General features: G+C 33.7%; 2 protein-coding genes across 18 annotated transcripts; both read right to left on the bottom strand.

Annotated features, from left to right (window-relative positions):
* Positions 1–1,204: 1,204 nt before the first annotated feature.
* On the bottom strand, positions 1,205–4,121 carry LOC145620618 (uncharacterized). The gene is made up of 3 exons (XM_081675322.1): positions 3,906–4,121; positions 1,909–2,049; positions 1,205–1,609 (listed from the first exon to the last, which is right to left on the bottom strand). Exons 1-3 carry the CDS (start codon positions 4,095–4,097, stop codon positions 1,466–1,468), a joined length of 477 nt encoding a protein of 158 aa, XP_081531448.1. The 5' UTR covers positions 4,098–4,121; the 3' UTR covers positions 1,205–1,465.
* A 13,171-nt stretch (positions 4,122–17,292) lies between these two features.
* LOC145624623 (uncharacterized) lies at positions 17,293–24,025 on the bottom strand. Of its 17 annotated transcripts, none has more exons than XR_014110464.1 (6): positions 23,770–24,025; positions 23,488–23,587; positions 23,278–23,393; positions 22,629–22,871; positions 20,905–21,009; positions 17,293–17,786 (listed from the first exon to the last, which is right to left on the bottom strand). XR_014110464.1 is itself a non-coding variant. In XM_081677691.1 (6 exons), exons 4-6 carry the CDS (start codon positions 22,738–22,740, stop codon positions 17,496–17,498), a joined length of 624 nt encoding a protein of 207 aa, XP_081533817.1. In that variant the 5' UTR covers positions 22,741–22,871; positions 23,278–23,393; positions 23,488–23,578; positions 23,770–24,025; the 3' UTR covers positions 17,293–17,495. The 17 variants fall into 17 exon arrangements, 12 of the variants coding, with proteins under 12 accessions (XP_081533817.1, XP_081533814.1, XP_081533823.1 ...); XR_014110463.1 differs by having other exon boundaries at positions 20,938–21,109; XR_014110461.1 differs by having other exon boundaries at positions 17,293–17,894; positions 20,938–21,109.
* Between the last annotated feature and the right edge of the window lie 627 nt (positions 24,026–24,652).

A 24,652-nucleotide genomic window follows, 5' to 3' on the forward strand; every position in this document is an offset into this window, starting at 1 on the left:
CATAAATTCAAGAAATACTTCTATTTTTCACAAGAAATCTTGTCGAAATATTCAACTCGTTATGCTCTTATTTCAACCAAATATGTAGAACTACACAAGTTGAAAAAAAACAAAGTAAGTAATCTTTAACAAACTAATCAACAACCTATTTCCAGTAACAGGGTTCAGACAGTTGATATGGATGCATAACGATTATATATGAATATGATCAACTCAACTTGAAGCTTCATGATGATTTTATCATTTGTGCTTATTTTAAGTACATGTTTCTTTTTCCTTTCCCTTACTCTATTCATTTTACAAATAACTTACCATTGAGATAGGTAATCCATGACACACATCCATCATACAGTCATTATAAGCAAATTCATAACTCAGCACACAAAAGCAACATAACAGAGCAAGAAGGGTGTGTTGTGGCTCAGCTAGAGCTCGCCTTGAATTCCCAGGTTCATGTCAGTCCCCCAAGCTGCCCTGGGGCTGTTGACTCTACAGTTCTACTGAGAGAACAAACACTCAAGAGTCAAGACTAAACAAACACTCAAGAGTCAAGACTAACTGAAGTTACTAAAAATATCCACAAAGGTAATAAACCTCAAAATAGAGAAGATACAGATGTATTGGTCTCATTGTTAGATCTCTGTAGTAGATGTCTTCTCACAAGGAAATGATAATACAGGATGATCCTGCATAATATATGAAATATAATTCCAAACTACAAAGACCCAAGGGAATCAATGACTCTTCTAATCTACCAAGAATGATTTCAAGGCATTCAAGCTAAGAATCAGCTATCTTAGCTCAAATATTCTCCGATCTATAATGTTTATACAAGTGTTGCCTAATTCATGGAGCATTTCTAATACACGAAACATAAAGTGCTACCTAATTACTAAATTAATCCAAAAGAGTTCTACCACACCACTACACGTTCCCAAAACACAATTCACACAAAGGAAGAGGGGAGAGGGGTGGGGGAGGATTAGATAACACCAATTTGTACACTAGAGATCCTGAATTCCATATGTATGCAAGCTGCGTTCATAAACTTCTGTATCTCCTTGCATGCCCAAGCCCCAGCAAGAGAGAGAGAGTTGGGGGGGGGGGGGGGGGGGGGGGGGTGAGGTCTTACAGAAATTAATGAGTTGTGTTCATTAACATCATCAATCAAGCTCAAATCCTAAGCTTACTCATTGCATTAAAATTTTGCAAATGTTTAAAAAATCCATCAGAATCTAAGTTGTTTGTACAAACTAATGAGCACTTAAAACAAAAGCATGAAAAAAGTAAAATTCTTTTAAAGTTGTAATTCCTAACTTTTATTTATCTGTAACTCCTTATTTACACACATCATAATAACCACAACATCACTAGGATCAGTGAACAGGTGAGATCCAATGCAATAGTTAAGCATTAAAACAATAGTCATTCAAGTACAAGAATAGTAAAAGTCATGGGATTGGTATCAGATTTTACTCTTCAGTCTGCTAAACAATGAATGTCGTCCTTCAGCAATAATTTCTCCAGACACCTTATTCTTGATGATTACAGAAGTTCCAGAAACAGATCCAATTTTCCCTAGAAGTTTTGATGTAATCTCCAGCTCATCCTACCAATATTTAGACCAAACATGTTAAATATGTGCCTATAAAGAAGAACATTAAAGATAAGGCGACTAATTAGTTGAGATATAAGAACTCAAGAAACAAACTCCACATCCCAACTTCAGATTCAAGCTTCAACAGCTTTAGGTAATTAATATGGACGGGAATTCAATTTCAGTCTTAAAGAATTCACTCTATCCTTTTCAGATCAATAGGTTTGTTCCTAGATCCATCAAGCAGTCACCACCAAACTAAAAATATAAACATGCAAACTCCATATTATTGCAAAACAATGCTTACTTACATCAAGCTTTGCATTTGAAAGATATGAGATGGACATATCGACCGATACATTCATAGGCTGACCAAGTCGATAGATTAATGCATTACCAACTATGTCAATGAGATTGGCTATTGCACCACCAGCCAGGTGCCCTGTTCGGTCCTGCAATAAGTTATGTTAAGAACTGAATAAGAGCTGACATCTATGGAAACTCATACATCCAATGAAAGGTATCTAAGCATGGAGCATGAAAGAATTCTGAATCCAATGAATAAAGAGCATAACTCTGCACAAGTCATGCTAGAAGAGAGTTCTTTAAGGCTTTAATCAAATTCTTGAAGTAACACATGACAAAATAATAGAAAAATCTAAGGTAGCAAACCGCCAAGAACCTGACATGACAAGCAAGGCAACACTTGTGAGAATTAAATTAAATTAAACACAGTAATCAGAGAGAAAAGGTTTATGTTTCATAGTTGTCCCAAATGTTTATTGAAGTTCATACTCATCTTTCTACATTTTTTATCCTTGGCAACAACCCATAGCTAGTTAACAACCTTAGACATCATATACTGAAAGAAGGCAAACAATGCCTAACCACAAAATCAAACATATTACTCCGTAATGCCTGACACATGCCATTTCTGTATCAATACTAATTTCTAAGCAGATGGCCTGTTACAGCCTTACGCTTTGTTTGGATAGCAAAGAAGGAAGGAAAAGAAGGGGAGGGAAAATGAAGGAAGGGGAGGGAAAAGAAAGGGAGGGGGAGGTGAGCTCCATTTTCCCTCCAAATCTCTCCAATTTTGGAGAGATTATGGTTATTAAAGAGAGAGGGAAAATGGATCCCTCCCTCTCCTTCCCCTTCCTTCCCCCAATCTTTTACCCAAACAAGAGATTTTGTCCCCCTCCATTTCTCTTCTCTTCTTTTCCTTCCATTTCTTCCTATCCAAACAAAGTGTTAATGTTGCCCAATATTAATCTACTGATGATACTTCAGTCAGCTAGGAACGAACCATTCTTTTTCATAAATGTGAGTGCTGAAAAAAGGAACTCCCTTTGTATTAATGTAACGAGAGACAAAATTTGATAACCTTCACAGTTGAATAATGACTCTCAACCTTATAGATCAATGTATTGATATATATACACACACTAACATTCAAACATACAAGTAGCAAATTATAGCAAAAGGTCAAACATAGCCTCTAATTCTTAATAAGTTATAGAAAACATTTGCTAAAACAGCTACTAGGAAAACCCTTTATGATCAACAGGCTTCCGACATTTCCATGTATTCCAGAAAATCAAAATTTTAACAAGCTAATAAGAATGGAAGCACCAATCACCACTATCATAATTATAAGAATTAACATTTGGCGCTACCATCAAAGTCGATTGAAAACAGAAACAGCCCTAAAAACTATTTTCTTTGGCACCAAAAGTGAAGACACCATATCACTATCAGAGTATCATCATTTAATCAAAGCTCACCAAGTGAGATTCACTCAACCTTAATACAATATACCACAAATGGACCGGTTCCGATCCTGCTATGAGCTAGTCTAAGGAGGTCCAAATTCCCCCAACTTAATTCCTTTCAAGCTTAGAGTAAATTTTTCAGAAAGACCCACATTTTCCTCACCATTGCAAGTTATTATAATCATAAATTACTAATCTATCCACTACAAAATTAACACCATTATTTCTAAAGCATTTTTTCAAACCCCAAATTGTGAAAAATTACAACAGAGTTGTTAATTGAAATACAACCATAAAGTGAAAATACTTGAAACCAATAGAGTTAAGAGATCAATACCCATCTGATTTCAAATAATCTGGGTTAATTTAAGCACAAATTAGCACTTTTTTGTTAGATTATAATACAAAAATCCCAATAAGGTATAATTATAACTGACACCCATTTGTATAATCAATTAATTATAACCAAATCCAATCAATTAAAAATTATACAGAAAAGAATGAGATGAATGATAGTAATTTGATGGGAAGCTTACAATTAGGCGAGGAGGGACCTTGAAGGTGCAGAAGATGAACCCGGGTTGAACTCGGTCGACTCGGATGCCTCTAAGGGCAAAATCTTCATAGAAACTGGGTCCAACTTGGGGCTCGTGTGGGTTAACCACGATTTCTGAAACCATTTCAGACTCGCCCGACCTCAAATTTAGAACCTCATTTGCTCTCTCCATCTTTTATGTTTGTTATAACTATGTTTTTATAAGTTACTCTTTAAAAGGAACAACCTTTTTTGGTTGGGAATTTTCCCTTTCCAAAAATACCCTTTATAAAAATACTTATGAAAAATATTTATTTAAAAGAAAAAAGAAAAAAAAAAAAAAAAAAAAAAAAAAAAAAAAAAAAAAAAAACTGCCAAGAACTTAAACGTGGGTTAAAAAAATCCTACCAAACTTTTGTTCACTGTCATAATCAACACTATCAAATTAAACAAACAAAAAAATTTTGTTCACAATCGCAACAAACTTGGGTGACTCAATTTCTCCTCTATCAAATACATAAGGTAAATTTACATATATTGTCTCTACTCTCTACATATATAGAAACTAACAATACAAATCTAAAATCAATATGAGTTCAATTTCATATTTAATTTAAATGCTTAATGATGATCATTTTTATATGTTTCTATCTACATGGAATTTATTATATATGTTGTTCGTTTACTTTTTTTTTTCCAATCCCTTTTGGTGTTTGGTTATGATTATATTTTTCTCTTATTTTATTGAATTTTTTTAAACTAATGAGCGCCCCGGGGCGTTAGATAAGAGAATTAAAGTGCAAATATTAGAGTAAAATTAACATTAATTACACCGAACGACGAGTGATTTTGTCATGAATTCCTAACTTAATACCATTTCAACCAATATAATTTATCCTTAACTAACGCCACGGGGCGCTCGTTAGCAAGATCGATACAAAAAAGTAAATTAAATTGTAAACCAATAAAATAATGATACATGTTCCATATAAGTATATAACTTGTTAATGAGGTTAATAACCGATTATGACTTGTTTAAGCGGATACCTTAAAAGGTTGTATTATTTAGAAATAATAAAAAACTTGACTTGTTTTTGGCGGAATGCTTAAAGGTTGTACGAGTATCATTTTTGAATTTTTTTCCTAAGAGATCGAATTGATGAGATATTACAAAATAGAAAATTAGGAGTGTCATTGCCTCACGGCTCATGCTATTTACATCACTACTTAGGTCTTGTTTGGCAAAAGTAGCGGTAGCTGGTAGTTGTTAAGGTAGCGAGTAGCGGTCAATTAGTAGTGGGTAGAGGTTAGTTGTTAAAGTAACGGTTGATAGTATGAGTGTTTGGCAAAAGTAGCGGTTGCAATACCAAAATATATCAAAATTCATATAAATATTGTTTTAAAATTAATAAAAATTTGTCAAACGCTACCCGCTACTTCTAAACGCTACTATTTTTAACGTTTGAGAAAAGCTACCTAAACGCTACCTCTATCGCTTACCGCTACTAAAACCGCTACCTCAAACATTACCACCAAACAGGGCCTTAACCAAATTTATTCTGAATCCAAATACTAAGCTTTAGATAAGTGTCTCAAATCCACTACATAATCACTAATAAAACTAGTTAACTTCAGGGACCGCACTCTCACATTGAGTCACATAAACTTGAAATTAAAGAAACACATGCAAGAAGGAAATAGCAAAGTCGATAAAACTAAGTACAATTTCACCCCATAAACATAGAAATGTTTCTTTACTATTGAAAAATACATTTTGTTTTAATAACTTATACACAAACAGCTTAAACACATTTATAGAATTATATATTCAAATAATTAGATTCTTTGAGGAAAGACGATACCATATTATAACGCCACCACCAAATTGTAGATTCGAATAATCCATAATCCACCACCCAAAATAGGTCTTAATCTTTAAGTGTGCACAGCCTCCATTAAGCTATTGTTTTAAACTCAAGGATGGAAAAAAATTATGGAAAGACTTAATTGGTAACTAATTAAGTAATAAAGTCTTAGTTTGTATGATGTTTTTTCACAAAGTATTACTTTGGCAGAAAATGATTTAATTTAATAAACGTGAGCCTAGTTAGTACACATCCCAACCGATTGCCATTTAAATTATTATTTTTTTTATTTTTTTATTTTTTTGAAAAGCAAACAATCCTTACCCACCAACCACCGCTGCCACCCCATTTCCCACTCTCCGGTGCTGGCCGCGCCTAGTTCCTCCTCCCCCAGCTCCGGAGCCGACCCCCCATGTCCGCGCCGCCCACCTAGCTACCAGCCCTCCCCGTAATCCTCTTCCTCTACCTAAAACAATCGCATAGAACCTTTCTCAGACCACAAAACCTCCTAAAACCCTTTCCCCACCTTCGAAAACCCTAATCTGGCGAGGTCCGATTAAGGTTTTCTAAGGTTGGGGATGGGTGATTTTGTGGTCGGAGGAAAGGAGATTTGGGGGAGAATCGTCGTTGGTGGTTAGGGGGAAGAGGGAAGAGGGGATGAGCTACGCGAGATTGGGGGAGGGGGTCAGCGCCGGCGTCGGGGAAGGGGGTTTGGGAGCGCCGGCGTTGGGAAGGAGGTGGCAGCAGTGGGCCGGTGTAGGATATGGGTGTTGTGGATTTTTTTTTTTTCAAAAAAATTATATTAATTGTTAATTGTTTTAATTGTTAACCATAATTAAAGTTTTAATTAAGAGTTAACTAAACTATAAAACGAATTTATAAAAAATAAAATAAATTTTAACTGATTATAAAGGTAGCAAGTAAAATATATTGTTTAAAGCGAAAACTCTACAAAGGTTGTATTATTCAGAAATAATCATAATCTTGACTTGTTTTTTACGGACCATCCAAAGGTTGTACTGCCTTCATCCCTAATTTTAGTCCCAAAACTAGTTTAGTCCCGTGCGTTGCACGGTTTAATTAGATATTATTTGATGAAAATAATTGTCAATATTCTTTATTTGAAAAAATGTAATCATAATCTCTCTTTAATTAATTTTGAAAGAATTACAAATTAGGAGGAAAAAAATAGAGAAAATAAAAATGATGATGTCAAAAATAATTTTGGCGGGAAAAAATTTCATAAAAAGTTGACATATATCCCTTAATGATGTCAGCATGTTTTGTTTTAGTTATAGTTAATAGATGTTCATCCCATTTGCATTAAAATACTTGCCATTTTTGTAATACCAAAATATTTTATAATTTAATAAAATAGTTTATTTTTATTTATTAAATAACTAACCTAATATCATATTTTTATTTTAGAATTCGGAAAGTTTTAAAACCCTATTTTGTTTAAATAGGACTCTACAATTATAAACTATTTTAAACTTTATAAACTATTTTAAACCCACAAAAAGATATTTTATATATACTAGTGACAGGGTAAAGTCGTATCCCCTAATCAAAAGTAAATACCTAAATCCTCTAACTAAAGTAGATAGGGAAGTAGGGTCGATCTCCACAGGGAAACAAGCCTTTTTACTCATAATTAATTATTATAATCTAAATTATCTAAGTAACCAATATTTATATTTGAGTATGAAACTAAACTACAAAGAATAGGAATAGGGAGAAAACAATATATAAAAGGATCTAGGGCATAGGTTCACCAATAAATAATACTCCAGGGTAAAACATAGTAATCAATCATTGACATTGCATAAATAACATGATTAACAGGCTCTCGCAATTTATTAATCAACATAGATCTAACAGGCTCTCGCAATTTACTAGATCTAAGTTCTTATTGAAAATAGCCTTTAATATCAAATTAACATCTGCTCGATTCATCAATTTAATATTGCTATACTTTTACAAGCCGCAATTGTAAAACATTAAAACAATTCAATAAGAAATTATCATGCAATACCAATAACCAATAATAGTCAATCATCAATGCATCAATTAACCAGATTGTAAAGGGCTTTCGCTACGTATTACAATCACATAATTAATTTACCGGTATTAAATCTCATCTCTCGAATCTCGACTTAACCATTTATAAATTAACCTGCCTATTGAAACTAGACCTAAACATTAATTCTCATCTCTCGAATCTTGAATCAATATTGTCAAACTCATGCATAAAAGATAGGCCTAATCTAGTCACAGAGCATTAAATCAATCAATAGGAAATTAATCTAGCATTGATAATCAACAACAATAATTTACCCCTTCATATTATTTATTAGATCCCCATAAACCCTAGAAGTTAAACTACTCACAAATCATCATGACTAAACTAATCAAATAAATAAATAAAAGCATAATCAAGGGAGTAAATAAAATAACTGAAATTAAAGGGGAAGAAATTGTTACTAAAAAGTAATCTGGAATTAATGGAAGAATTAAGAACAAAAGTATAGAGAGAGAATTCTAAGAGAATAATTAAGAGAGTAAAGAAAGAGTAAAAAGGAGAAGAAGAAGTGATAAAATCGTATTACGGAGGAGTATTTATACTCCGTACAAAAATCCTAAACTCAAACAAATTAAAACGACGCTAATCGTCTACTAAGAAATACACGCGCCCGATCGGGCGAGGCACCGCCCGATCGGGCGCGTCTACAAATCTCGCGCCCGGTCGGGCGCGTCATCGGGCGCCAGCCAAAGGTTCTCCCGCCCGGTCGGGCGCGCCTCCGGGCGCCAGCCTTTTTGGCCGGGCGGCTCATTTGGGCCACTATTTGGACTTCGATTGGGCTCCAACTCTTCAGGCCAATTTGGATTTCCTCTTCCGGTCTTGAATACTCGGTCCAAATGCCCCGGTATCACCTATACCGAGCCCTTAATCACCGGTTCGATGGCTCTAACCGGCCCTGGGCTATAGAATCTGGTCGTGCTTCTCCAATGCTCGTGATTGCTCCAAAATATCTCGGGAAAATACTCCAAAAGCATAAATCCCTGCATAAGTCAACCAAATCTACGAAGACACTAGAAAACACCAATTAGTAATAAAAGTGGCTCTAAAGAGCCAAAAACACTACTAATTATGACCAAGGGACAGGGGTAAAATACTATATAAAATTGACACATCAACTAGTATATATATATAAAAAAATAATAATAATAAAGCAGCGGCAGCCGTTTTCCTATTCTTGTGCGTGGGGTTCATTAACCGAACCCAAATTTGATTTTTTTTTTTTTTTTTTGATGTTTTTGGTTTATTCTATAATCTCCAATTCTCCACCATCACATTGATCTATATGTTGATTGCAAACCGTGAATTGTATTGTTGCCGAGCTGTTTAGGGCCTGTTCACATTTACCGAATTGAGCTGAACTGAACTGAACTGATTGTAGCTGAACTGAACTAAATTGAGCTGAAATGAATATTTTATGAGAGAGGAAAATTAAGAGCTGGACTGAACTGAACTGAACTAAACTGATTGGAGCTGAACTGAACTGAAATTAAGTAAATGTGAACAAGCCCTTAGTCCCTTCTATATATCACAATTTTATTGTGATTCGGTGAAAGGTAATCACGCAGATTTAGGGCATGTTCATATTTACTTAATTTCTGTTCAGTTCAGCTTCAATCAGTTCAGTTCAGCTCCTAATTTTCTTCTCTCATAAAATATTCAGTTCAATTCAGTTCAGTTCAGCTCAGTTTAGTAAATGTGAACAGGCCTATCTGGAGATGCTTGTATTATTATTGTATGTAATCACACTAGACTTTTTATGGAGATGTTTGTTTTATATTTTGTATTGTTATGTGTAAATTTTAGGATTTGTATGATCAAGTTTTGTACATATATTTGTTAATATGTCGTGATATATGATTTAATTATCGTATATTATATTGTTGTATTATTGATTATATTGATTGTGTTATTATTTCAGGGTTTTTAATGTTGTTGATATGGGGAGTAGTATTGTTTTTGAGGTTTTAGAGTTACTAATATAATCCTGGGTTAAGAATTAATTAATTTTGGATACTAATATTAGCCCTATAAGCTTTGAGATATTCTATGATTGAATTGAGTTCATCATGTTATAATATTTGGGAACCTGTGCAATTGTTGAGATATTATCTATTAATTTGTGAATGGTTATTTGATTAATGTATGAGATTAAAAGGTTGAGAATTATTATTTTATTCTTGGTTTGAGGCTCGGCGTTATAGACCTTAGTCCTTGACATGTTGGTAAAGAGATAATGATCATGAGTTGGAACGCCAAGTGTCGCTATCTCGTCGCCTGGCTAAAAGTTTAGCTTTATATATTAGTTATATGATTATTATTATTTTTTTTATTTATTTTTTTTTGAAAAAAGTCCTGAAGGACACTAAATTTCATTAATATAAGCCATACGGCATCTACAATTAACAATGAACGATAATGAAAATGAATTTAGCAAAATCAAACAAGAATTAATCGGGGAAGAGCTAAGAATCCAAATACATAAATATAACAATTTGGCATATTCTCGATTCGTTGTCTCATACAACTTTTTGACTGGATCCGTCATCGCTTCGCAATTTTGTGAGAAAGTCAATTCTTGTGCTGATTCCTTAACCCAAATCCGAGCCACAATCAATAGTAGCCCCGTACAACCGGAGACCAAATTAAGCACAAATAAAACCTTGTCTTTCGAAGGAGTACGAAAAACCTTGTCTTTCGAAGGAGATCGAAAAAACCTTGTCTTTCGAAGGAGATAAACCCTTTCTTTCGAGGGAGACATTATTGTAACCTAAAACAAAAGGCTTAAAAGAAAATAAAGATTGGGGTTTTCCACCGGTGAAATCCGATGGAAGCCCCTTTAAAATTGACAATGGAGACTAGGTTTAGGAGATAGAAGAGAGAATAGGAGGCTAGGTTTTTTTTTTTTTTTTTTATGATTATTATTATTTTATATATTTTAAAAATTTAAAATATTAATATTTTTTTAAAAATCAAATTAAATTTACAAAACCAATAAAACAACAACACGTCACATGTTACCAACTGGTTTTTTCCTATTAAAATAAACACCTCCAAATGTTGTAATATTAATGTATAATCAAAATGTTGTATTATTAAAAAAGAACGAGTCAAAGGTTGTAATATTATTTGCAATTTTTCCATATATGTATTAATGTATGTATTTTACATGAGAGTGAGGGATAGCTAAAGTGGTTAGAGCTCCCCTCCCGATTCCAGGTGATCTAGGAACGATTCTCATCACTCGGCTTTGTGACTCTCTAAACAACAAAAAAAAATACATTAAGTAATTTTGTTACAAAAATGAGCATAAATAAGCACTACATTAGGATAGTATATATATATATATATATATATATATATATATATATATATATATATATATATATATATATATATATATATATCAGTGGCGATTCCACGAAAAAAAACTAATAGATTTTTTTTTACAAAAATAATCAAAACAAGGGATAAATATTAAACTATGTCAGTATTTATGTTAGACAATGCGCGGACTATTGGTTAGCGCTTCACCTTCTAGAGGAAAGGTATGGGTTCAAAACCCACTAACCGCACTTCTTTATTTTTTTTACAGAAAATTAATCAAAACAAGGGTTAATTATTAAACTATGCATTTATTTTCACGAGAGAATGTGCGGAACCCACTAACCTTGCACCTTTTTTTATTTATTTTTTTTCAGCTTTTATTTTTTTTAAGTTTAAAATTGTTAATTAAACTCAAAAATTGTTATTTATATTGTTAATTATCCAATAACTGAAGTTGTGAATGCTTGATGGATGTGTACAATTGTTAATTAGTTGGAGTAAATTGATAAATGGATAAATGATGTGAATTGTGAAACTGTGAATTCAAAATCCGTGAAGTAGAAAGTAGAATGTTAATACGTATATATATTCTATCATTGTGTTTGACAGTTTGGATATGAAAAACTTAAAGTATTTTTGAAAGGACTTGTGTTAAAATTGCAAAATTCGTATAAAGTCGAGTTCAATTGTAATTTAGTTTAACTTTTTGGTTGTTGTTGTAATTGACATGTATTGTGCACACCCGAATTAACAAATGCAAATTTTATTTTAATTATGACATTTGATATCGCTATATTAGTTTGGAGAGTCCGAACTCATAACGAGCAATTCCTGGAATCGCCACTGATATATATATATATATATATATATATATTTTTAAGTATAGTTCGTAGTAGGAGTATAAGAGAAGTAGGACTTTGTCACCTATGAAATATGGATATTTGGAATGGGTTCAAATTTTTGGGCTTTTAACTTGGGCTTATAGACTTAATGTAGGATGGGATGCGATGCTCCCTATTAGGGCTAATAGAGGTCCGCCCTAAATCAGCGGTCTTTTCTCTCTCCTGCCCAATCAAATTGGAAGATTACTGTAAGAATTTTTGAAGAGTACTGTAAGAAATTTAGAGTGAAAAGTGAAATTCAATTTCATGATTATGTAATTTTGAAGCTCAGTTTCAACTCGTCGTTTGAAGTTAGGTTTGTATTTGCTTGAGAATTTTCAGGTTTGTCATCGCATTTGCTAAAATTTCATGATTATGTAATGTAGGATGGGATGGGATGCTCCCTATTACGTCTCATAATGCTTGATTCCTGCTCCTCATGTTCAGAATACATTATGTATCCACTACATATTCTTATTTCTGTCTGTTTTAACTTGGTTGCTCTTCTTTTGTGCGTAAAATTGATTTTAATCAATCTTTTGTTATGTCCTGATTAATTATAAGCAATCATCTTTGTTTTTATTTTTTGTTAATAACAACTATTATTTATTTTTTCCAGAGGAATACAAAGGAAATATCCGATTGAAGAAACGCAGTGGGCGCAGATCAACTCTTGAACGTGAAAAGATATTAGATAGGTGGTTGGAAAATGAGAGGGGTTCTCCAGATGTGTGGAGGTGTCTCTACCGTATTTTGGTAGAGCCCGATGATAGATTAGCTCAGTACATTGCCAAAAACAGCAATATCATACTTGAGAAGCCGGATTGTTCTGTTATTTATTCATATACAGGTAAAAATCTATATATAATCTTACTGTAATTAATATTAGTATATAATACAGTATTTTGGTAAAAATATTAGTATATAAAATGGTTTTTTTTTGTAGGTGAGAGATATGAGGTGAAGGAGGATGAAATGAAGGTTTTGAGATCGTTTGACTGATGGTATTTTTATTTTTGCTGGACATATTTAATTGAAGATTTGAAGAAGTATTCAATGGAGTGTACTTTTGAAAATTGTTAATTTTGTTGAACTCAGGTCTCCAGTCTATGCTGAAGAAGAGGAGTCTACCTTTATACATGACCTTGAAATCAGGGGTTACTAAATGAGAGAAGTTGAAGAGAATCAAGGATTATCTTTTTGTGTCTTAAACCAGGTGTATAAGATAGCTCAATACATTTGACTATTTGTTAAGGATGCAGCCTCTGACTTTATCATTTTCGCCACAGAAATACATTATTTGCTCAAATTTTCTATGATCTTTTGCCCTTACCATTTGTTTGCATTTGGAACAAGCACTGGATTTCATGATTTGGCATACTTCAGGGTCTGATAGTCGCAGTAGCTGCTGTTGGCCTGTGTTGTAGCATCACGGCTTCCATCTCATTGCATTACTACAGTTTGCTTGACTTCTTATATACTACGGAGTACTTCGTATATATCTCAGCTCCAATTAATAAGAAACAAAAATTGGATTTAATAATTAGCTTTAAATTTTTAATTCTAACTTTAGATGGTTTTTTTTTTTTTTTTTTTTTTTTTTTTTTTTTTTTTTTTTTTTTGAGGAAACAAATTATTATTGAATAAATTGAAGAAAATTATATATTACTTCGTTTTATGCTTTGGAAATTAGTATTGGATTAATAGATGAGTATCAATCCTTTGTTTCAAGCCTTAAAATGTTACTACCCGGTTTTTTGCTAGATGATTAAATTTAAAATAAATTAATTGGCAAACTAATAATGTAACACCCCGTTCATTTAGATAGGAGGCCACTTAACTTCGATCGACAAAATCAAGCTTAACCTAGATCTAAAGGTTAAGTCATTCAAACATCCAAATTAATAAGTTGTTTAACCTAAAGAGCAAGCAAACTATAAGGTGAAAAAAAAATTAACAAATGAACATAAACTTAGGCAAATCAATTACATTCAAAAACCAAGGATAGAACAACCCTTATCCGCCAAACTGAAATCATACAAAAACCAAATTCAAAGCACTTAAACAATCAACTAACAACTAAAGCATACAAGCCAAAGTTGGGTCTTTGACTCTCAATTCCCAACCCATTGTCACAATGTTTAAATAAATGAATCTACAAATTACAATAACGTTCCACAATCAGTGGAGAGCAACTAGGAGTTCTTCCTTAAATTAGAAATAAAAGCTTTCAAAGTTAAATTAATAAAAAGAAACCATAGCACAAACAACTTGAAAACTCAAATGATATCACTTAAAATCATCTAACGATACAAACTGTGAAATATTTCATACGAAGTAATCAACTTAAAATTGAAAATCGATGTTAAAACACCTTTATTTCAATCATAATTTTTTTTTAAACTTCAAAATAAGTAATTATTTCATATATTCAATATCTCAAACTCAAAATATTCAAAAAAGTAGAAATGGCATGGAGGGAATGCCAGTGAACTCGCAGACCACCTCCTAAGGTTTGTTAGGACGAACCCCCAGTCAACTCATAGAAGACCACGACTAAGATTGGCCAACTCCCGGTTATAGGTCAATGTCTATAAGGTCTTACATACCCCCGGAAAGTTGAGCTACCTAAGACTCGTAGTTAATGAAGTTAGCATGTTCATTAACCATCATGAAGCAACTCTACCTCACACCCAACTATGGCCCCACACACAATTCAAAATCAATTAAAATTCAATATCATATTTCCCTCAGAATTCTGCAGAGAAGCCTCAAATGGTCTTACACTCAATTTAAACTACATAAGAAAACCATATATTTATAAAATATAATTAAAACTCCATTTCAAATTAAAACACATTTCAACTTAATAAACCACAAAAGGGTATCGTCTGAGTTTGGGAATATAATTAATGGATTAAAACAATGAACTGCATACATTCACAACTCTTGGCGAAGAAATGCTAAATACGGTATTATCCTTTTCAAAAACATTATGACGTCAATAATACAATTACAAGTTTACAACTACTCACCCAAATTCAAACACACATTCAAGTATTTCACTTTAGGGGTTTATAATACGGAGTACTCAAAATCTCACACATCACTTATTAAAAGTATAATTTCAACCAATATATAATACTTACAATAAAAAATCCATAAATTTATTCAATTATGTTAACCAAAATTCCAAATTACCATTTCATAAAACAACCAAAACGTACGGGATAACAACATATTAGTCCAAAAATCATTATAAAACCCAACCAAACATGCTTCAAATGTGAAATAAAAATTAGGGCACATACAAAAATACAATAGGCATCATATGAAACCCTAACGGAGTTAAAATTCAAGAGAAAACATGCCCAAACAAAATCATATTTTTAAAGCAGCCCCTACACTAATATACAACAGCACCAATAATCACAACAAATCACCAAATAATATCATATTTAAAGCAGCCCCTACACTAATATACAACAGCACCAATCACAACAAATCACCCAAACCCCACCTTAGACATGAAATGAACTAAGCTTAGCTCATTATAGTACACACTCTAAAAACATAATAGGTCATGTTAATCATGCATTTGAGCTTAGAAATTAGGCAAAACACATCTTAAAAACTCTCTAACGACGCACATTTCACAATGGAAGGCAGCAACTCCTATACTTGGCTTTAGGCCATTAAAATTAATTTGGTGATAGCACCTTAAACTCATGCTTAAGGTGCTGTGGATTTCACTTTCCCCCGCCCAAAAACAAACTTATACCTAATCAACCCATACTAAGTCAAGTAAGGCATAATCCTAATGAAATCTTCACAAAACAACTAGGTTGTGATATTCATTACATGAATAAAATTCATCTATTTAACCATGCAAAATTTTGCAACGAAAATCACAAATATAACCTACCCTAATCAATCCAACCCCAAAACCCAAGGGAGTAAATCTGATTACCTCTTGAAGCGTGACCAAAGTCATGATTAACTCAAAGTTGTTCGGTTTTGACAATTCGAAAGAGGAGGAACTTGGGCACGTTTTAAGCAGCAAATTAGGCTTTAATTTCCCCCTTAGATTTGCCTTTGAAACCCACGAAAAAGATGAAGAAAACCGATGAAAGTCAGCCTTGTTTTGTACGTAAAAAGGGAAAGGAGAGAGGAGGAGTTGGGCAGCCATGATTAGGTGTTAATAGCCATTGATTACTTAGGGCAAATTGATCAGCCACTAATCCCTCAAAGCTGCTGTGTAAATCAGCCTAAAATGGGCTCATTATACATACAAGTATATAGGTTCAAGGCTTTTCCTTTGGATGCGATGGATTGTTAAGCTTAGCTAAGTAGACCTTAATGTGCAGCTTAACTACACGCCTAAGATAGGCCCGTAACACCGGTCTAATCAACTAATACTAGACTATGGAGGAGAAGTGTCCAAAGGCCGCGTTTTAAAACAATATTATTATAAATTATATTATTGATATCTAAATAATAACAATAGTAATGAAAACAAATTTACATAGGAACAACTCAGTTTGAATAATGGACATTTTTATTTGGGTTGAGTATGTATTAGTACGATTCTTTCAATCTTTGGTTCAATAAAATATGGCAATATGCTCAAAGATTATACTGTATATCAAATAAATCGATCAAAATTGGAATTATTAAAAAGTATTTTTCCTAGCATTAAATCATGATATTGACATTAAAGTCCAACCTTCCAACCAGTAACAAATCACAATTTTTCAAATTTGCATAATTCAAATTCCAAATCACCTATTGCAAACATAAAAATGTTTACTTTTGTCAACATTAATCCAAACCTCCGCGTGCATAATTTATATTCCAAATTAACTTTTACAAACATTAATTTATATTCCAAAATATTTACATCATAGTGTGGAAACTGTGTATGTAGTAATCACATAGATAAGTTTTGAAATCGTTACAAATTACAAGTATACAGGTATTTCTATTTGCATTAGTAAAATTAAGGTTTTAAGTCTCTTTGATAGGAAGGATAGGTGGGTGTGGCATTACAAGAAAGATGGGAGATATACGCTCTTACAAGATGCTGACTTTATTGAGAGAGCGTGAGAAGGCAACCTCATCTAGTTGCAATGATGAGTTTGACTGGATGGAACTTAGTGTGAAGGTTAAAAATTTGAGTTCCAGGGGTTTATTAACTGATAATATATATGCGCAATGTGTGGGGCAAAAAGGGAGGATATCCAACATTGATCTATGTGCATCTTGTCCATTCTTACATTCAACTAAAACATACATACAGAATATAAATAATTTCCTCCCAATAGATACTCCTACAGGTCAACTAATAAGGTCACCACAGTTATCCATACTCTTTTAAATTTTTTCTGGACAGAATACGAATACGCAAAGGAGACGATATCCAACATTTCTGCAACTATTTAGAAAAGGAGCAAAATCAACAGCAATATCAACTCTGTTTGCTTCTCCCGGAGCATCATAAGGGTGAGCCTGGTATCTAAAGCTTTCTCTGTCATAGGGAGTTGGTCCACCAGCAGCATACCCATCACCACCTCATAACGCCTCCATATCTCTATCCCGGCCATATTTAAGGGACATCGATCCAAATATCTATCGCTTCCAGAATGATCACTAGCAGGCGGATACCCATTTCTGTTCTCCAAACAATCTCTACTGCCATAACAGTCCCCGCAGTCATAATCACGATCTCCCTGCAGACCAAATCTACAAAATTTAGATTGTGAAGGATACCTTCCACCACCACTCGACAGGCAATCCCTAGCCCAGTGTGCACGCCCACACTTAAGAGGATGAGAATACTGCAATTTCATCATTTCAGGGAAGAACAAAAGAATTGTAATGAATATTTTCATAGGCAAAAAAGTTAGCCAGCACACTAAAACAAATACTCACCCCTACTCATTTCCATTTCATAGTTTTTCTATTGCAATTCTCAATTAATTATAATAGTTCACATCTTTAAATTTATGAAAAATTGAAACTAATAATCCCACCTTTCACTGATGTGCTCAAAACAATCCCACCTTTCAATAATCTAGAAATAATCCCACCTTTGATATTAACAACCCTTTTGGCTTAAAACTTGTTTAATAGGTTCTATATTTAAAAAAAAATAAAAAAAAACCTACATCTCTCTCCTCTCCACAACTATCATTTCATTGCCACCTTAGAATACACCATACTCACACTATCCACCACCCTACCTTACAACCTCCTTCCATGGCAACCCACCACCGCCAGTTACCCAGTACCCCACCCATCACACCTATCACCAACCTATGTCCATCGACACAAAACAGCACTACGTACAGATTATAATCACATTCAACCCCAAAACAGCACTCCTTACAAATTAGGTAAAATTGGTAAAAACCACCTTTTATGTTCACCTTTTTTGAAAAAACCACCTTTTATGTTTTTTTTTTTTAATTAAACCACCTTTTAAGTATCTAAACTTTTAATTGCACCACCCCTATTTCAAATTATGACGAAAAAATTAACTAAAACGTCAAAGGGGCCCACAACTTGTGACTTTCGCTCCAAAATCATGTATTTTTTTCACCTCCAAAAACATTTGACCCTCCCCTTTATATATATGCATGACTAAATTGAGTAAAACTCTAAAAAACCAAACTTAATTTTGCTACAAAAATTAAATTGTAGTATTTGTTTATCCTCAAAACCTAAATTGAGGTAATTGAAGTGGATGGTTGAGATGGAAGGGAAAGATTTGCTATGGTTGATGATTTGGAAGTGGATGGTTGAGATACAATATGTTAGATTTGAAATAGGGGTGGTGCAATAAAAAATTTAGGTACTTAAAAGGTGGTTTAGTTAAAAAAAAAAAACTTAAAAGGTGGTTTTTTCAAAAAAGTCGGACAAAAAAGGTGGTTTATACCAATTTTACCTACAAATTAAACATACATAAACAGATTAATTGATTATTCAGGCGGTCATGAGATAATGTAAACTTATCGATTTCTTGGTTTTAAAGTGTTCTTCGATTTGAGATATATAAAATATGATAAGTTGTTGGAACCTTAATTTTGTTGGGGGCGTTTAGTTTGTGGGATTTGAGGCTTTGATTGAGTTGTTGTTTGTTAATTTGATTAGGTGATTTGATTGGGATTTGTGGCCTGGGTTTGTGGGCTTTTGTTATTGTTGTTGATGATAAGATCAAAGTTTCCTCTTTACCCACCCACCAGAAAAATCCCAAACAAAATGGATCGATGTTACGGTTACACGCAATTATGATATATATATATATATATATATATATATATATATATATATATATATATATATATATATATATATATATATATATATTTTTTTTTTTTTTTTTTTTTTTTTTTTTTTTTTTTTTTTTGTGGGTTGATGTTTAATGAGATTGCTTAAGCATTGTTGGTGGTGTGTTGCCTGGAGTGGGTGGTTGTAATGGCGGCCTGCCATTGACAAGGAAGGAAAAGAAGAGGGAGATGAAAGAGTTTTTTTTTTTTTTTTTTTTTTTAAAAATAAAAATACTACCTCCGTTTCGCATTTTCCGCAACATATTCCAAAAACGGGTGCTTCACTTTAATTGCAACAAACCAAAAACTTTCCTCTTATAGTAAATTTTTTTTTGTATGATATTACTATATTACCCTTACTTAAAATTTCCTAATCAGAATTAATAGACTAATGAGACTTGATTAAATTACAAACATAAATCAATTAACCTCAAACTAAATCAACCTCCTCCAACTACCACCATTCAATCACCAATTCAACTATCAAAAAAAAAAAAAAAAAAAAAAATCTTCCAGACTTCCTGGTGGAACTAACGCTAGTAAACCCCTAAATGACGATTTGAAGGTAAAAAACTACCATTTTTAAAGCTGTCTTCATAGTTTCAGGTTGTTGGGTGGTTTTTTCTTGAAAAAGGGTGGGTTTTATGGTGGTGGGTTTTTCTGGGTTTGATGGGAGACGGTTTCAAGGTGGGTTGTTCAATGGTTTTGAGAGTGTGGGCTGAGGTTTTCGGGGTAAGTGGTTTCGTAGTGGTTTACAAGGTTGGGTTGGGGATCGCCGAGGTTGAAGGGGTGTTGGGGGAGGACGCATGTTAGGTTCAGGGGGTCAGCGAAGGTGGAGGTGGAGTCGGTGGCTGCGGGCGAAGCTGGATGTTGGTGGTCGTGGTTTCATAGGGTGGATGTTGGTGGTCGTGGTTTCATTGGGTGGATGTTGGTGGTGTTAGGTTGGTGTCGGAGAGAGTGTTGGTGGTGGTGGGGTTGGTGCTGGTGGAGTTAAGTTTCTCTCTCATCCAATTAATCACTTGCCCCTCTCTTTACTAATCTTTGCATAAGAAATTTTGTCTTGGGAATTGTGTAAGATCACTTTGTTGCAGATAATGCGAAACGGAGGTAGTAATAATAATAATAATAATAATAATAATAATAATAATAATAATAATAATAATAATAATAATAATGTGACCAATAATAAATTAACACATGGCAAGCTACCCATTTCTACCGGTTATAATCCTTACAAAGCCGGTCATGACCTATTTTAAGAAGATAAGGGTAAAAGGTGGGATTATTTTGGGATTTTTTAAAGGTGGAATTATTTTGAGCACATCAGTTTCAATTTTTCCTTAAATTTATTGATATTCTTATCAATGTATAATCACATATTACTATTTGGGTTCCAAAATCCTGAAATTTTCATTCACCAATCAAGCATGATAATTATTCTACTTCATAGATGAGCATAACAGGACATGAAAGCAAATAGTTAAGAAGCGTTTACAAGAAGCAGACCTTGGTGACTAACCCTGTAAACTCTTGGATTTTATTAGAAGCAGACCTTGAATTGGTGACTATCCTCGTACACTGGTTAAAAAATGCTCCAAGCTTCAACCACATGGCTGCTGAATTTCTGCATGCAGAGACGCACATAGTTCCCTTTAGACTGAGAGACAAACTGTGCTGCTGCAAATGGAATTTTTAGCTTGATGATGTACTGGACAACATAGTTTCTGCGATAGAACATTATTAAAATCAGCATGTGATCCAGCTAAGATTCATGCAGTGAGTGTACTGGTCACAAACCCTTTCTCTGGTTAAACCATAAACGGATAAACCACTCATCCCTCCAAGATACGTAGTATTTGTCAGGGTGCAAGTATGTAGAGAGGTCCTATTTAAATTCCAACACAACACCTAATTTTTTCATATAAATCCTCATCAAATCAACAAAAACATATAATGATACATTAATGTGAGAATTAACGGCCCTCACAATATATTTAACCACTATGGCACTATCATAAAAAGAAAGGTTTTAACCAAAAAAAAAAGGTTAAGAAAATAATCGTAACTAAAAAAGATTGGAGCTAATAGGACAGGGGGCACCTCAGTCAATCGGTCTGATTGACAAAAATTGTAAATCAATCCCATTTCTAAAAAAAAAAATAAAATTACTACAGCTATCTACCACGAGCCACGACCAGCTCTCCAAAACCAAAACTACAGCCAGTCAGCCACCTCTCCGACAACCACCAATCCGCCAATCACCACAACGGTACGCTGTTTTCCCGTCGATCAACCACGAAGGCTTCCCCATTCCACCACCGTTTCCACCACCGAAAAGGACAAGAGGAGAAACCCTAACACCACCGGCCTTCCTTGTCGTCGTCTTCTTCAACAATGGCGGAATGCCCCGAACAAAATGACACCCTAGTAGAAAATGAGTGTAAATTAGGGCCATATCAACCCCTTAGGGAAATCCTCTTCTTCATGGAAGCAATTTTAACCACCATGGATCCACCCACCCACCCTCCCTCCCTGAACCCACGAACCCAAAACCTAGAACCCATGAACCCATGGACCACAACCCACAAATAAACGACCCGCGAACCCAAAATCAAACCAACGAATCCCAGAACTTGAACTTGAACCCAAAACCCACAGCAACACGAACCATCACATTTGGAATCAAACCCACCCGGCCACCCCCACGAAAGGAATTGAAGCAACTAAAGGGTGGTCTTCTTCTTCAATTTATGAGAATAGGGTTTGAAGGAGGAGAGAAAAAGATAATGGAGAAAAGGAAGAAGATGAAGAAATTGGTAATGAAGAAACAGAGAGAAAGATAATGGAGAAGATGAAGAAAGAATGTGGATTAATATGATGATTTCATAAAGATAAGATGAGTTAAATTAGATTAGATTAGTTTAATTAATTATGTTTTAAGTATGTAATTGAGTTTGTTAAGTTTTATGTAAATGTGTTTTGTAATTATAATTAAACGAAATTTACTAAAAATGGAAAAATTTAGAAATGTTGCAAATAATGCTTAGCTTCCTTTTATTGCAAATAACATTTAACAAAGGAAGTAGATAAAACATACAACATACTTTGATACAAGCAAGAAAAACATAGGTTAAGCTATTGCAAACTGAACATGTTTCTTTGAACAAATAGATGCAAAACCAAAAAAAATAACTACCAAATGTTCCAATGATATAAATGACAAAGAGGGTATAGATACAAAACCTTACAGCTGAGCACGTGCTTTGAGCGTTTCTTTCTTTTTGATCCACTCTATTTCAAGGCATCGGATATTGACAAAATCTTTGCAATCGTTCCAGGCTGGTGTAGATAACATTTACACGATAGTCATAGTAGTCATATCATAAAGTTACTGTCCTATGAATCATCTCCTCCATCTGTTTAACACAAATCAGGATTGCCTTTCTTCATCATAGCTATGAAATCCTTATAGTTAATTCTAACATCCTGCACAGGAGAGAAGAATTGTAATTTAGTCCAGTTTTAATTCTGCCAGTAACATGCTTTGAGTCTCTTCGATATGAATGATAGCACAACTATCAAATTGACAAATGCTATGCTGAAGAATAATGAGACAGCAGCTAGCAGGATTATGCTTTACGATTATCTACTTAACGGTAAATAAGGAGACAGAGACAAGAAGATAAATTATATGCGTCAACTTGAGCAATTATCTCCTGCATTGTTTTCTCATCACCCATGTTATACTTGTTCGAGGCTTGCTCATCACCCATGAAATCAATGGTGAGAATCAAAGCAAGCAATGTTCATTAATCAGGAGTCAGGATACAAAGCTGTTGAAAATGTTTTGAAAGCAGACAAGATATTTAAAAGCCATGAGCAAGCTACCCACTCTTATCTTGGTCAAAATATTCAAAGCCCTTTTACAGATGGTCTCCCACTCCTCCTTCTTCACTCTATTCATATGCATTGCGGCTGTGATGATGTTCCATTACCATCAACATCAGCCTGCAATGGAGCATGTAAAAGATGAGACACATTGACACAAAGTAATCTTATGCTCAAACAATTGAACAATTTAGTATTCACATCCACTACTAACCAAACAATTTGATTTGCACAATGTCTCCAGTCCTGATGTCAGGCATTAGACGCTGCTCATCTGAAGCCTCAACCGCTCTCTTGTTCAATATCTAAATTAACTACAGAAATCAATTTACAAAATCCAAATTTCAAATGATGAAACTCAAAATTTACCCAATTCACAATTATGTCCAATTAAACTACTCGTTATAAATCCAAATCATAAATCCTCACTCACCTATAATTCAACAAAGAACCCTAGAAATGATCTACTACAAAAACGTAAAATCAAAAACCTTACCAGAGATGATCGAGCACAATTTAGAAAGAGCACCAGTAGATAACCACAACCACTCCATCCAAGATGCAAACTTTAAGCTCAATTCCTACACCCAAACAAAAAATGATAAGAAAAGCATTAATATCTATAGAAATTGAGCAAAATAAAGTTGGAAAATAGGAGAATCTGAAGAGAGAGAATGAAATAGGAGGAAATCAGCAGGGAGTGAGAAGAAAATAACGGGGCGTTTGGATCGTGAGGACGGGAGTTTGAGGATTAAAAGATGAAAATAAGATTGGGAAATAATTGATGAGGAAGCCCATATTTATTGAAAAAGTTGTTTATTTATTTACAAAATTGTCATGTGATAAACAAATTTGATATATCTCAGAGATTAACTTGTATTTATCCTTAATTGATGGGAATACATGAAAATATCTTGTTTAAATAGTTGGTGGGAATTTATAGAGAATATATAACAATTTTATAAAAAATACCCTTACTAAGATTATTATTTCATTTTTTTCATTAATGGCAAAAATGTCATTTTTTCCCTATTCCCATTTTCATCCATTTATTACCTATCCTCCTTAGGTAATAAAATGGTGGGAATTCACCCATAAATAATCCCATGCCTAAACCCCTTTTTATTCCCATTCTCACCAAACAAACCAGGCTTATTTTTTAAATTGGGATTAAAACTCTCAATCCCAACCTCAATTCCCACTTACCAAACACCCCCTAAAAGGGAAAGTGGAGCAATTTCAACTATAGCGGGGCGTTTGGTAGGGGATGGGATTAAGTGAGATAAAAAGGTGGAATTAATAGATGAGATAAGGATAAAAAAAAAAAAAAAAAAAAAAAAAATAGTGTATTCTAATATTTGGTATGGGTTGGGATTAGA

Source organism: Chenopodium album, chromosome 3 (genome assembly GCF_948465745.1).
Source record: "Chenopodium album chromosome 3, dcCheAlbu1.1, whole genome shotgun sequence".
Lineage (NCBI taxonomy): Eukaryota > Viridiplantae > Streptophyta > Magnoliopsida > Caryophyllales > Amaranthaceae > Chenopodium > Chenopodium album.